The following is a 15125-nucleotide window of genomic DNA, read 5'->3' on the forward strand; positions in this document are numbered from 1 at the left end:
TTATATCTACCTTGCGATTCGGATATATATAAGCTTATATATAGATAATGAGATTATAGACTATTGGAATATAAAGGATATAATGCCTGAGTATCCAATTACGAAGTATTTAAGTAGGAATCGGTTTCAGGAGCTCTATATACGTATGCAATTCCATAGAAATCAAGAACAAGGCCCGTACGAGAAGGTAACCTTTATTTTCCTGTCTATTTTACCTGAAACTAGCTAATAAATTACCGAGCAGGTTAAAGCCTTAAGTATATATATTCAAGCAATTAATTTGAGCGTTTGGAAGCCTGGACGGGACTTGGCAGTAGACGAGATAATCGTACGATTTGAAGGTCGATTAAAGGAAACGACTACTGTTCCAAATAAGCCTATACCTACTGGATATAAGGTTTGGGGGGCAGCCCAGAGGGGGTTCTTACTCGTATAGAACTGGCATATTCCTGGATAAAAAAATAGACCTTTAGGAGTATATACTCCAAGGGAGCTTGGTAGGACGATTAAGGCTAGAAATAGGGGAAATAAGATATAAGCAGTAGTTCTATACCTGATTCAAAGATTGCCCAAGCCTCCTAAGGGGTCTGGCTACTACGTTTACCTTAATAATCTCTTTATTTCTACTCGCTTTATCTAATATACTCGTTTCCAGGGAGTTGCAATTACTAGGACTTACAGGACTACTAGTAGGGTTATTAAGAAGCTTCTTGACCTTTAGAAATCAGACAAAAAGGATATAATTCCTTAGGGAAAGACCTATTCTATATATACGCCTAATAGAGAGGTGTATTATATTGGGTGGAAAGATCAAGCCTTTGTTTTAATAATGTCTTCCTTTATATTAGGTGATAAGCGAGTTAAGAGGCTAAGGAAAAGGCCTAAGGAGACTTCTTCTAAAGCAAAGACTATACGAAAGCCCTTTAGTAAAGAGCCTGTCAAAGTACTCTCGATTCCTATAATTACGGACGGATATAATTATTATATAGGAGTAGTTAACGAGTTTGATTACTTGACTGCTCAGAATTCTGGTTTATGGTACGTAGAACGTAGAGGGTACCAAGTACTTGAGTACTGGCTACTTCGTACGGTTCTAATTAACTGCTATTTACTTGCTTTATATAGTAATATTCCAGAGCCTCGGCAAGTAAGCTTTAGAAGTCAATAGGACTTCAGAATACAGCTAGTTAGTACTTTACTAGCTAAAGCCCAGGACAGTGAGATCTGCCCAAAGAGAAGAATATTACAGATTAGCCAGGAAGCTAGTAAGGTGCCTGTAAGAAAGTACAAGCAAATAAAGCTTAGTAAAATTGGGAAGTATATATGTTATAAGGGACTGAGATATAGGGATTGGTTATAAAAACGAGTTGTACTAGCTCAAATTGCAGCTAATCAGGGGCGAGAGAGCTATAGGAGAGATAGCTTCTATAGATATAAACAGTATAATATTCACTTATGTAAAAATCGTAGGTATTTTGATATATTTCATAGAGAGAGGTAGAATTGAAGCGATTGAGGGGGAAATCCAGCCCTCTAATTGGCCAGAATTAAGCGAAAACCAGTGTGTACGGACCAATTCGTCCCTGGCGGCAGCGGAACGGATAGAGGAAGTTAACTAGATTAATCCCGATACGGGTAATAGTAAAGGCTTATCTAATACTTTTAATAGGGCTCTTTAGGAGCCTCTAAGAGCCAGTAATAATAACAGAAATAATTCCGGTAATAATTAAAATACCGAGATTAATACCCAAGTTACTATTACCCAAGCTATAAAATAGAAATTATATACTAATATTAAAGCACTTTAATAAAAGCAAGAATTAGTAAATGTAATTAACTAATATATCCTATAGTTAGAGTAATATAAGAGTGCCTTTAGGAATATCTTATAATTTATTATATCTTATAGAAACTCTATTTATAAGTCTATTTTATCTTTTTTAGTAATTCCTACTAGGGAACTTCCTAAAATAGAATTAGAATCCACTTTTTTTCCTAATATAATAAGCTTTAAAAGTAATCTTAATACTATTTATTAGAAGCTATTATATAATATCCTAAAAATATATTTAAACTAAGAAAAGCTTTTTAAGGTCCGGATACCTGACTTATATTATAGAAAGTCTTTTAAGAAATAGAGAATATTTATATTTTCCTAGAAAATAATCTTTAGGACCTAACCTTAAACTTATAATAGATACTTTTCTAGAGTTAATTCTATTATAAATGCCCTTAGGAATAAATCTTATAATATTTGGGAGGCTATAATAAAGTAAAGCCTACTATTATATAAAGTTTATTAGAAGTAATTTAAGGCCTATTTAACTAATATACTCTAAATACCTTAAATCCGTTAATAAGATATTTTTAAAAAGTTCTAAGATCTTTATTAGAAAGATAATAAAATAGTTACTAAGTTATATACTTAAATAATTAGTTTTAAAGTTAACTAGAACCTATATCCTAAAAGAAACCAGATCTGGACTTTTAATACTACTTTATCTAACTATAAGACTTATTAGATACTTATATCTATTTTCTTAAGAAATAAGGCAATATTTATTTCCGAATAACTTAAGAAAGCTCAGAAAACAGAATATACTACTTATCCTAAATTAAGAAAAATAAAAGCAGGAAAGTCTAGTAAAAGTAATTCTATTTTTAAGAACTCTGACTTAGTAAATTCTAATTTATAAGGCTATTAAAAAAAAAGAATAAGTTCTGAAAATTATATAAGAAACCCTTAGGTAATGCTTTAGTTCTTTTAAGGCCTTAATAAAATACTAGTTCTATTTCAGGTATAATTTATTAAACTTATAAATAAAAAGAATACTTTTTAGAAAATATAAAATATTTCAAATATACTAAATAGGCTCGATAGAACTCTAATAAGGCCAAAACTATAGAAGAGTTAAGGTATTTATAAAAGCAGGTTAATACTATTACTATAGAGAAATACTCTAAAGAAAACTCTCTTAAGAAATAGGGAAAAGAAAAGGCTAAATCTTAAATATTAATAATTTTGGTTATAATAAAAAAGGTATATTACTTTATATAACTATTTAAGTAAGATTAATATAGCCAGAAATAAGTGCCTTAGAAATATATAGCAGACTTAATAATACTAGGTCAGACTATAACTTCTTTAATAATAATTAGGCTTAAAGCCAGGGCTTTACTATCTTAGCTAAATATAACTAAGAATTTATAATCTTTTATAGAAATAGGTTTAAGGTCTATTAAACCTATAATCTTAAGATATTTATTATAAATAATTATAGTAAAATATATTCTTTTAAGCTCTAGTTCTATAAATATAAGAATATTAGCTCTTATAGCCTTATTTTTAGTATAGAATTTTATAAAGTAATTCTTATATAATATATAGACTATATTAAGAAATAATAGATATATATACCTATATAGCCTAATAATATTAAAATCTTAATATTAAAAGAATTTAATAAGGAGCTTAACTAGTATCCTGAGCTAGTATTTCAAGTCTTATTCTTAACTAAAGGCAAATATAACTATTCTAGATAATAGGCTTTATATATTTATAATAATTATTAGACTTCTATTTTATTATATAGTTCTAGTAATACTAAATAAGAGTTTTTAATATAATAAATTAATACTTTTTAGAAAGAGGCTTTAGAAATACCTATCTATTTCCGAAATAATAAATATAAAGACTTCTTAAAGGTTTTTAACCCTAATAAAGTTTCGGAACTTCCTAATCTTAGTAATATTAAATATTCTATTAATATAAATAATATAGTCTTATATTAGCCTTTATATAATCTATTAGAGACCTAATTAGAAGTATTATATCTATATTTATAGGATATACTTTATAAATATTAGATAAGGCCTAATAAAAGCCTAATAAAAGTATTTATTCTTTTTATTTCTAAAAAGAATAGAGGGCTATATCTTTATATTAATTATTATAGATTTAATTAAGTTATAATTAAGAATTGACATTTGCTTTCTCTTATTAATAAGACCCTTAACTAGCTCCGAGAAGCCAAGATCTTTATAAAGCTAAATCTTAAAAATATATATTATTAAATAAGAATTCATAAAGAATATAAGTAGAAAACGGCTTTTAGGACCTATTATAGCTATTTTAAATATCTTATAATATCTTTTAGGCTAGCTAATATACTAGCTATATTTCAAGTATATATTAATACTATATTTATAGGATTCTTGAATTATTTTATAGTTATTTATTTAAATAATATTCTTATTTATTCCCGAAATAAAAGTAAATACTATAATTATATTTGCCAGGTATTTACTAGGCTATATAAAAATAATCTGTTTTATAAACTTAATAAATATAAGTTTAATATTAAGGAAGTCAAATTTTTAGGCTTCTTTATTAGAATAGAAAGTATTTATATAAATTCTAAATAGGTCTATAGTATTATTAAATAGCTAGAACTAGAATTATTTTATAATATTTAAGTATTTCTTGGATTTACTAATTTCTATTATAAGTTTATCTATTATTACTCTTAGGTAACTATAGGCTTAATAGATTTCTTAAAAGAAATAGAAAAGGGCCGGAAATCCGGTTCCTTTATATAAATAAATAAAGTAGCTAAAAGCTTTAAAACTTTAAAAAAAGCTTTTATTATAATATCTATTCTAGTCTATTTTAATTTTTCTAAGAAAATTTATATTAAAACTAATATATTAAAATTTATAATTACTAGTATTATTTTATAATAAGTTAATTCTAGTAATAGCCTAAAAAAATACTAGTATCTAGTAATATTCTAGTTCCAGAAACTTTCCGAAACCAAATATAACTATAATATCTATAATAGGGAGCTATTTATAATTATTAAAGCCTTTAAATATTAGTACTATTATTTTAAAAAGTTCAGGTTTATAATTAAGGTTATTATAGACTATAATAATCTCTAATACTTTATAGAAATAAAGTATCTAGAAAGCTATTAAATATATTAGATAATATATCTTATAATATATAATTTTAATATTATTTATTATAGAGGCGCTTTAAATCTAGTAAATAGATCTAGTAAAAGACCTAATTATAAAGAAGATTCTATTAATAAACTTGGCTTCTAACTTTTTAGAATAAGTTAAAGAAAGCTTTTATAATTATAATTTAGAGGTTCTTATAAATATCTAAAGAGTTCTTTCTTTGAAATAAGTATTATTTAATACTTACTATATCTATAATAGCTAAAAAGAAATATTTACTATAAGATAAGTAAATAGATTATTTTATAGATTTTTTAATTATAGAATTAGTTAAGAAATAAGATATAGGGAAATGCCTTAAAGGCTTTATTATTATAGCTAAGGTAATAGAAGTATCTATAACCATATTATTTAATAGAACTAAAGACTTCTTAGTCTCTCGAGTTTTTAAATTAGATAATTATAAATATCTAATTTCTTATATATAAATATATATAATTACTAAAAGAGCCATAATACTAGCTTTTTTATCTAAATTTTTTCTAGATATTATCTAGGTAATTTAGAGAAATAATTCTTAATATTAGAATATTATAAAATAGAAGCTTAATAAAAAAGATACTAAGGAAAAAGAAATCTAGAAAAATAATTCGGGCCTATTTAAATACTATTCTAGAATTATTATATCTAATAATCCTGCTTTATATTAAGAAGTTATAAAGCTTTATTATAATAACCTAATAACCAGATATTATAGAATAAAGAAAACTTTCGAGCTTCTTAGAAGATCTTAGTATTAGGAGAATATAAAAGGAAATATTTATAATTATTATTAAGAATATAATATTTACTAAAGAATTAAGATAAAGAAGTATTTATTATATAATTTGCTTAGTAGTTTACTATAGCCTAAAAGACCCTCAAATAAGATCTCTATGGATTTTATTATAGGTCTACTACTATATAAGAACCTAGTAAAAGGTCTCGATTTTAATATAATTCTTATAGTTATTAACTAGTATTCTAAAATAATAAGATATATTATATATTATAAAACTATTAATTTTCTAGAGCTTACTAAGATTATATAAGAATATATTTTCTTAATCTTTAGCTTTTCTAATAGAATTATTTCTAATTAAGAAATAATATTTACTAGCTAGTTCTAGTTTATTTTCTGCTTCTATTTAATATATAAATAGTATTTAAATATAGCTTATTATTTTTAGATAAATAATTAGATAAAAAGATAGAACTAGGCCCTAAAATACTATTTAAAATATTATTATAATATCTAAAAAAAATAACTAGTTTAAAAAGTTATTTTTTATAGAATTTATATATAATAACTCAAAATATTAGATTTTATAAAATATATTTTTCTATATATATTATAAATATTATTTTTAATTTCTATAAAATTCTAAGAATAAAATTATAAGAAAGATACTAATTATATATAAGAAGCTAGAAACCCTTAAAATAGAATAAAAAAAGCTCGAGGATTTATAATATTATATATAAAATAACCGGGAAATCTATTATAATAAATACTAGTTAGCTAAATATTATTTTAAAAAAGCCTAAGTAATACTATTAATAAAGAATATTAAACTTAAGATAAGAAAGCTTAAGTTAAAATTTATAGATCTATTTAGAATTCTTAAATATATTAGTAATTTAGTATATAAATTAGAATTACTAAGTATATATAATTATTTATATCTAACTTTTTATATTTCTTTTTTTAAAAAATATATAATAAAAAAAAGTTAGAAACTATATTTATATTTTTCTAGAGAATTTCCGGAATTAGTAAATAATAATAAAAAATAAGAATAGAAAATAAAAGCTATTATTAATTACTAATAAGATAATAAAAATAAAAAATAATAGTATTTAATTAAATAAAAAATCTAATCTAAAGATTATAATATCTAGTTATTTACTTTCCCTAATCTTAAAAATTCTAAGAAATTTCTAAAATTATATAACCGAAATTATAGCTTTGAATTTAAAACTATTTTTTAATAATTTTTTAAAATTAAAAAGAATTCTGGACTATTAAAAAAAAGGCTATTTAAAAGAAAAAGAAAACCTAAATAGCTAAGAAAAGGCCTAGAATAATAATAGAAATACTTTTTTCCTGGATTTTTTTATTTATAAAGATTTTCTAGGATTTTATTAAAGCTTATAAGAATTATATTTAAATTATTAGAAAAAGATTTAGAATTAAAAAAGATTTATTATAGATAGACTAGCTATAAGTATCTTAAATAAATAAATTCTAATTTCTATAAATTCCTAATTCCTAAAATAAGAATACTAAATACTAGTTCTATTTAGAACTTAATAAAAAATTAGCTAATACTTTCCGGAATTTACTTATTTCTTAATAAGATATAATTATACTATAATAATATTAGTATTAAAAATATTAAAAGAAGTAAATAAGGAATTTATAATAGCTATATATATTTTATAAAAGGCCTGAATTTCTAAAATTAGGTCCCGAATAGCTATAAATATTATATTATTAGTATTTAAAATACTAGTAATAAACTATTTAATAATCTTAATAATAAGCTTAATAATAAGATTAATATCTTAAAAATAGATATTATAGTATTTCTTTAAAGAATTAGTAAATACCTAAGTATATTAGAAAAAACTTATTTTTAGAATACTAACTTAAGTAATATTATTATTTATCTTATTAAAATAGAAAAAAGAATTCCAAAGCTTATTAGTATTCTTTTAGTTTTTAAAAACCTAATTAATAGTATTATTCTTATTAATATAATACTATTTAGAATATATTTTAAGAAATTTCTTAAAAATTATAATAGTATTTTCCTAGAACTAGTAAGCCTTTAATAAATAATAAGAAATCTGAAATTATATTAGTTTTAATAAATATTAAAGCTAAAGAACTTACTAATATATAAGATTTAGAACCCTTATTATAATAGTTATAATTCTTCTTATTAGGTATTATAGTATATAAGGTAAAGGAATTAATAAATAAATACTTGAAATATTTCAAGTATCTACTAGTAATAGGAAAAGAGACTATAAGATTACCTTTATACTTATTATTATATAAATAAATAATAAAGCCAGAAGAAGATATTATAGAATTAATTAAAAATAATTAAAGAAAACTTAAAAAAGAATAGAAAAAAAGGCTAGAAAGTAATAATAGAAAAAGTTATTATATATATAATTATTAGAAAAGAAGAAAATATATAGTAATATAAAGAGGTTCTTTTATAAAAGTAAAGAATTACCTGAATTAATTACTAGTTTTCGAGCTAGTCCTAATCGGAAATTAATATAACTAATTAATATATATTTCCAGAAGCCTATAAATAATCTCTAGGACCTCAGAAATATTCATATAGGTTTCTTATATAAATACTTATTAAATTCTTTCTATATAGCTATTTAGATTATTCTAATATAAGATCTAATAAGTAATATTAATTTCGTAAAATAGTACCTTAGTATTTTGGATTGAGCTAATTAGAATACTCAGATCCCAAATAAAATCATAATTACCGGCTAGCCCCTATATCTGAGGTATAATTACTCTTTTTTCTTATTTACTTAGCCCTAATCTAATTAGATGATTTTTATGTCTATTACCCAGATTATATTAGTAAATCTATTTCCCAAGATACTAGAAGTTTATCTCAATTAAATATATAATTAATTAAATATTTTACTAGGATAGATTAATAAATCTTAGGAATAAGATTCTAGAAAAGAAGTATAGTTATAATATATATAGAGTTATATATAACTTAAGGGCATATAATAAACCTCGGATATTACGGGTATTAATTAGGGAGATTAAAGGCCTTTTAATATTATAACTAACTACTATTTATATTATAAGTATTAGGCTTATAAATTACTAATTATATATATGTTATTAGGGCCTCCTATTTAGGGAAGGCTTCCCTGGACCTTATAGGAGAAATAGAGATTAGTTCTATACTAAATTTAATATTATGGTTTTATAACTTACTAATTTATTCTATTATCTTATTACTTATTAATAAATACCTTATATTAAAAAGCTAAATTTAAAAAATAATTCTATTTTAAAGATTATAAAACTATTATATAGTATATTAAAAGTTAGAAATTACTAGTTTAAAATTTATTATTTCTATTATATTAATAAGCTTTTTATAAAATAATTAATTTATAATTCTTGTCTCTTTTATAATAAATAATTTTTCGGAATTATTAGCTTTTAAACTAATAATACTTTATTTATTAGAACTAATAATTAAAGTTTCAAGAAGTTAAGTTCTTAACTAAGAAATATAAATACTTTATTTTTAATTATAATCTTAAGTTTAATAAAGATATTATTTATATAAATATTACTAGTATAAAAATCTTTAAATTATTTCTATAAAAAATACTATTATTATAAATAATAGAAGTACTATTTATTAAGATCTCTTTATTAAAAATTAATAAATTATTTAATATATTAAAGAAATATATATTATATTAGTTTATTAACTAAAAGCTTTATATAATTAATTAATTACTATTTAAGCTATTAAATCCTTAGAAACTAATATAAAAATATTTAATAAATATTATAATTTGGCTTCTAATCTTATTAGCTAATATAGTTACCTAATATTATTACTTATATTCTATTATCTCCTAAATATATATAATATAACTACTTTATTAAAGAAATATATTTGAAATATACTAGAAATATTTAAAAGGCTAGGCTTTTTATAAAATAGTATATTATAAGATATATATATTTTCTTATAGCCTTTTATATTCTAGTTTTTCCTTTTTTAGCTTTAAATCGTTTTTATAAGAGACTTTTTACTTTATTTTTTAAGTCCTAAATATTATATTTATAATAATATTTAAAGTTTATTTCTTTTAATTCTATAAAGAATTTTAAATAAACTAATTTAGAACTATTAGAAATATAAATACTATTAAGATAATAGAATCTCAGAAATACAAGTAATAGATTTTAGAATAATAAAAGTAAAAAGCTTTAGAATCTTTAGAAAAATCAGGTATTTATATCTTTATAAATATATATTAATAATATATTAGAAATTCTTTAAAAACTTTAAAAATTAAAAAAACCTTATATAAAGGCTATTCTTTAATTAAATTCTAGAGTAATAGATATTTGTAAACTAATAATTTAATTACTATTTTTAAGCTCTATCCTATAATTTTATAGGCCCTATATATATACTAGTAATAAAATTATTAGAAAAAATATAATAAAGAAAAAATATAATAAATTAATTTCCCAGAATATTATATAATTAGAACCTATATTAATTTTTACTAAGGCTTTTAAAGCTTTTACTAGTTTAGGTTATTTTATTAATAGCTCTTTTTAAACCAAATATCTTATTAGTATTTTTTAGAGAATTTATAAATAAGTTTATAGAAATACAATTCTTTATTTTTATTATAAAGCTTTTAGAAACAAATAAGTATATTATTATTAAAGAATTATATAAATAAGCTAAAAAACCTAAAACTTTATTTTTAAATATTAATATTATTATAAAAAGCTATTTTATATAAGAATATCTATAATTATAATAAAGCTATTTTCGAGAATACTAAGCTTTATAATATTAAATTCGAAGAAAATATTAAATATTATATAGCTATAATAAATCAGTTTAGAATAATTCTAACTATTTCTATTCTATTTACTTTTATTATTTTTATAGTTCCGGCTATTTTAAATTTCTTTTTAAAGAATTTCGAATTATTTCTTATTTATTTATATTTAGAATTTCTTATATCTTATATTTCTTTTAGAGATATTAGAATTATTAAGCTTTTGAATTTAATTCTTTTTATTAAAAATTTAATTATTTTTAATAACTAGCTAGTTTAGATTAAAAATAAATTATAAGAAAATACTAATTTATATTTCTTAGAGAATTTCAAGATTATTTATATTTCTAGTAAACTTATAAGTAATATTCTTATTCTAACTAATCTTTATATAAATGAAAATAGTTTAAATTAGTATTATTAGCTTTTAAAGTTATGTTTTTATCTAAAAGAGCTATATTCTAATTAAGTATTTTAGAAGTTTTATACTTTTTTCTTATAACTATTTATAAAAGGCAATATTAATTTTTAAGATATTAAATATAAACTAAATAAAAAGCTTTTATTAAAGCTTTAGAAATTAGAATATATATATTATAATAATTTTTTTATTAATATTACTTGTTTTATTTAATATTATATTACTAATAATTAATAAATTAAAGCTATATATAAGAAAACTAAAGAATATAAGAAAATAGAAACTATTTTAGTTAAGTTTACTTTTAGTACTATATTTTTTTATATTTTTAAGAAATATATTTCTAAAAAGAAATTTAAGAAACCTATATTTATTATTCTTATTAAATATATATCTTTTTATAAATATAAATAATATCCTATAAAAATTAAAAATCTTTTAGCTATTAAATATTATAACTATAATAAATTCGGCTATTATATCTATTATTATCTAATTAAATATAATAAGAAAACCAAGATAACTCTTTCTAGAATTAAATTAGGCTTAGTTTCTATTTTACTAAAATATCTAGTTTTTATTCTAGTAAAATATTTAAAGAATTTAGATTCTAATTCTAATATAAAACCAGAAAATAAGTATTTTTAAAAAAAGTTTTTATTTTAGAGACTTATAATATAGATTTAGTAAATATTAAATTAATTTATCTAATAAAAGAAAATACTTTTATAATACCCTATATTATTAATATAAATAAATTAGAAATTAAATATTTTTTCTTATTAATATTAGAATAAATAATTATACTTTTATTAATATAAAACTTATTTAATTTATAAAGCGAGTTTTAGAAATAAAACTATAAATCTTTCTTTTATTTTATATTATATATAGTTTTAATAAAAAGCTAGCTAAGTTTACTAAGAAATATATAAAAGTCTTATTTCTAAATAATAAATAAAGTATTAATATATTTATAATTATTCTAATTTTAGAAATTATAATAATATTTTTAGTAAAAAATAAACTATATATATTAATATCCTAATTAATTATTAAAGATATAGGCTTATATAATCAAAAAATAAGCCCAAATCTATATAATTTAATTATATTATTAGTATTTATAATAATAGCTAGAGAAGTAATTTAATAAGAAATATTAAAAGAATATTAATTAATAAAATAGTATTATAAGATATTTCTAGAAATTTATTATTTTAAATAATTCTCTTTTTTTCGGATTAATTAAAGGAAATTATATAATATTATAAAAAAGAAGCTTTTATAGCCTAATTAAGATATAATATTTAAGTAAAGGCTAAAGAAATAAAAAGAGATCCTTAATAAAAAAAAAATATTAGATTTAGCTATTTTAATTTTTATATTATTTAATTATATAGCTAAAAGAAAAGAAAATATTATTAGTTAAATCTCTATTTATAAAATTAATAAAGAGTTTAAAGCTCGGAAAAAAGAAGCTATTTCTAGCCTAAAGAATTAATAACCAGAAGAAATAAAGCTTTAATAGCTTTAAAAAATATTACTTTTAGAACTTAAAAAATATATCTTTATTTTCTTTAAAAAGAAATCTAATATTCTTTTTTTATAGATTATATAATTATAAGATTTAAATTAAAGGCCTAAAAAGAACTAAAAATATTAGATACTAACTTTTCTGGTAATAATTTATTTAAAAACTTCTAGAAATTAAATATTTTTTAGAAAATAATCTAACTAAAAGCTTTATTAAAGCTAGTTAAGCTTTTTTTATTTTACTAGTTCTTTTTATAAAGAAAGTAAGTAGAGGCTTATATTTTTATATTAATTTCTACTATTTAAATAATATTATTCAGAAGAATTAATATTTCCTTTTACTTATTAAAAAAACTTTAAATTAAATATTTATTAAGGTTTCTATTATATAATTATAAATTCGGATTTTTAGAAGCTAATAATATTTCGTATTTATTATAGAATATATAAATATAATATTCTTTATAAAGACCTTATAAATAGTTCGGCTATATATTAATATTATATAAATAATATATTCTTTAAATATCTAAATAATCTTTATATAATATATTTTAATAATATTTTTATTTATTTAGAAAATCTAGTAAAATATAAATAGTATATATAAAAAGTATTAGACTATTTATACTTTACTAGTCTTTAAATAAATATTAAAAAATCGGAATTTAAAATTATATATATAAAGTATTTGAATTTTATTATTTCTATATCTATTATTAAAATAGATTCTAATAAAGTTAAAATAATATATAACTAGTAATTTCTAAAAATAATTAAAAATATATAATTTTTCCTTAGTTTCTATAACTTTTATAAATACTTTATTAAATAGTATAAATAGATTACTAGATTTCTTATTTTATTTATAAAAAAAGTATTATTTTCAAGTAATTTAAATAATATTAAAAGCCTTTTAATTATTTAAAGAAAGCTATAATTTCTATTCTAGTTCTATAATATTATAATTCAGATTTGCTTATAATAATAGAAATAAATATATCTAAAGAAATAATTATTATTCTATTCTTTTAATAAAACCCAGAAATAAGCCTTTAGTATTCTATAGCTTATTTTTCTAAAACTATATTTTTAATAAAACTTAATTATAATATATATAATAAGGAACTATTTATTATAATATAAGTATTAAAGAAATAGAAAACTAAGCTAAAAGGCTTTTAGAATACTTCTTTTAAGATTTATTCTAATTATTATATCTTAGAATATTTTATAATTACTAAGAAGCTCTTTTTTAATTAGCTAAATAAACTAAGCTCCTATTTTACTATTATTTTAAGCTTATATATTATTCTAGAAAATCGAATAAATAAATAAATACTTTATTATAAAAATAAAATAAAATAGATATTTAGAACCAGATTAAGAAAAAGTAATAAATTCAAGTATTTTTCTTTAGAAATAAAATTAATTTAGAGATTATCTATAACTTATAGCTTATAGTAATATTCTATAAAATTGGTTTATTTAATTCGGAATTTGGCCCTAAAAACTAAATATATACTAAAGACTTTTTAGAAGAATATATTTTTATTAAAAACATAATTTCCCTAGAAAAAGATATACTTTTAGAAGCTTTATTAATAGCTTCTATTATAATTATTTCTATAAAAGTACTATTAAAAGCTCTTATTAAATATAATAGCTTATAACTAATAAATAAGATTTTATAAAATAATTATATATTACCGGATTTAAAAAAGCTATATATAATAGCCTAAACTAAAAGTAATATCTGGATATTATAAAAAGCTCTATATTATAGAAAATAAAATAATTCGTGAATTATTTTTATAAACTATTCTAATTTATAAAATATATAATAAATTCTTTTTCTAAATATTCTAGATATATAAAACTTTATTAGTTATTTAAAAAGTAATACTACTAGCTATTTATAAATAAAGATATTAACTAATACTATAGTAATTATTATATTTATAGGAAATTATATATATTAAGAAATAAGAAGCCTGGTTTATTTTATTTCTTTCTAATTTCTAATTATTTCTAGTAATATATTACTATAGACTTTAAAAGTTATCCGGAAAATAAAATAAGCTATAATATAATTATTATATTTATAAATTACTTATTTAAATATTTAATTATAATTCTTATACGAGATATAATTATAGCCAAGGAATTAGTATTTCTATTTTTATTTTATATAATATATTAAATAAATATTTTAGAAATAATTATATTAAATCAGGAACTTTAATTTATATTTAATTTTTAAAGCAAATTCTATATAAGAATTAGTATTAAGCTTAAACTCTTAATAGCTAATTACTTTTAAATAAATAAATAAATAAAGATTATTAATTAGTATTTTAATTAGAAATTATATTTATATATTAATTATTAATAAGTCTTTCTTTAATATAAAACTATTAGCTAGTTCCTATTTATAATTAAAAAGAATAATAAGCCTTATATTTCTCTAGACTAGAACTTTCTTATTAAAGCTAGTTTACCTAAAAAGAAACTAAATAGAAATAAAGCTAAAGTATTAGTAAATTAATTATATAAATTA

The 15125-nt window shown here is 19.3% G+C and overlaps 2 protein-coding genes across 2 annotated transcripts; both read left to right on the plus strand.

Annotated features, from left to right (window-relative positions):
- Window positions 1–256: 256 nt before the first annotated feature.
- Window positions 257–436, plus strand: K444DRAFT_515326 (pea pathogenicity protein; the record flags this gene model as incomplete). Its single annotated transcript, XM_024873587.1, has 1 exon — window positions 257–436. A coding segment is annotated over one exon (180 nt), but the record flags the coding sequence as incomplete, so codon positions are not given.
- Window positions 437–751: 315 nt separating this feature from the next.
- On the plus strand, window positions 752–1084 carry K444DRAFT_473082 (uncharacterized protein; the record flags this gene model as incomplete). Its single annotated transcript, XM_024872901.1, has 1 exon — window positions 752–1084. A coding segment is annotated over one exon (333 nt), but the record flags the coding sequence as incomplete, so codon positions are not given.
- Between the last annotated feature and the right edge of the window lie 14041 nt (window positions 1085–15125).

This window comes from Hyaloscypha bicolor (assembly GCF_002865645.1).
Source record: "Hyaloscypha bicolor E unplaced genomic scaffold K444scaffold_10, whole genome shotgun sequence".
Classification (NCBI taxonomy): domain Eukaryota; kingdom Fungi; phylum Ascomycota; class Leotiomycetes; order Helotiales; family Hyaloscyphaceae; genus Hyaloscypha; species Hyaloscypha bicolor.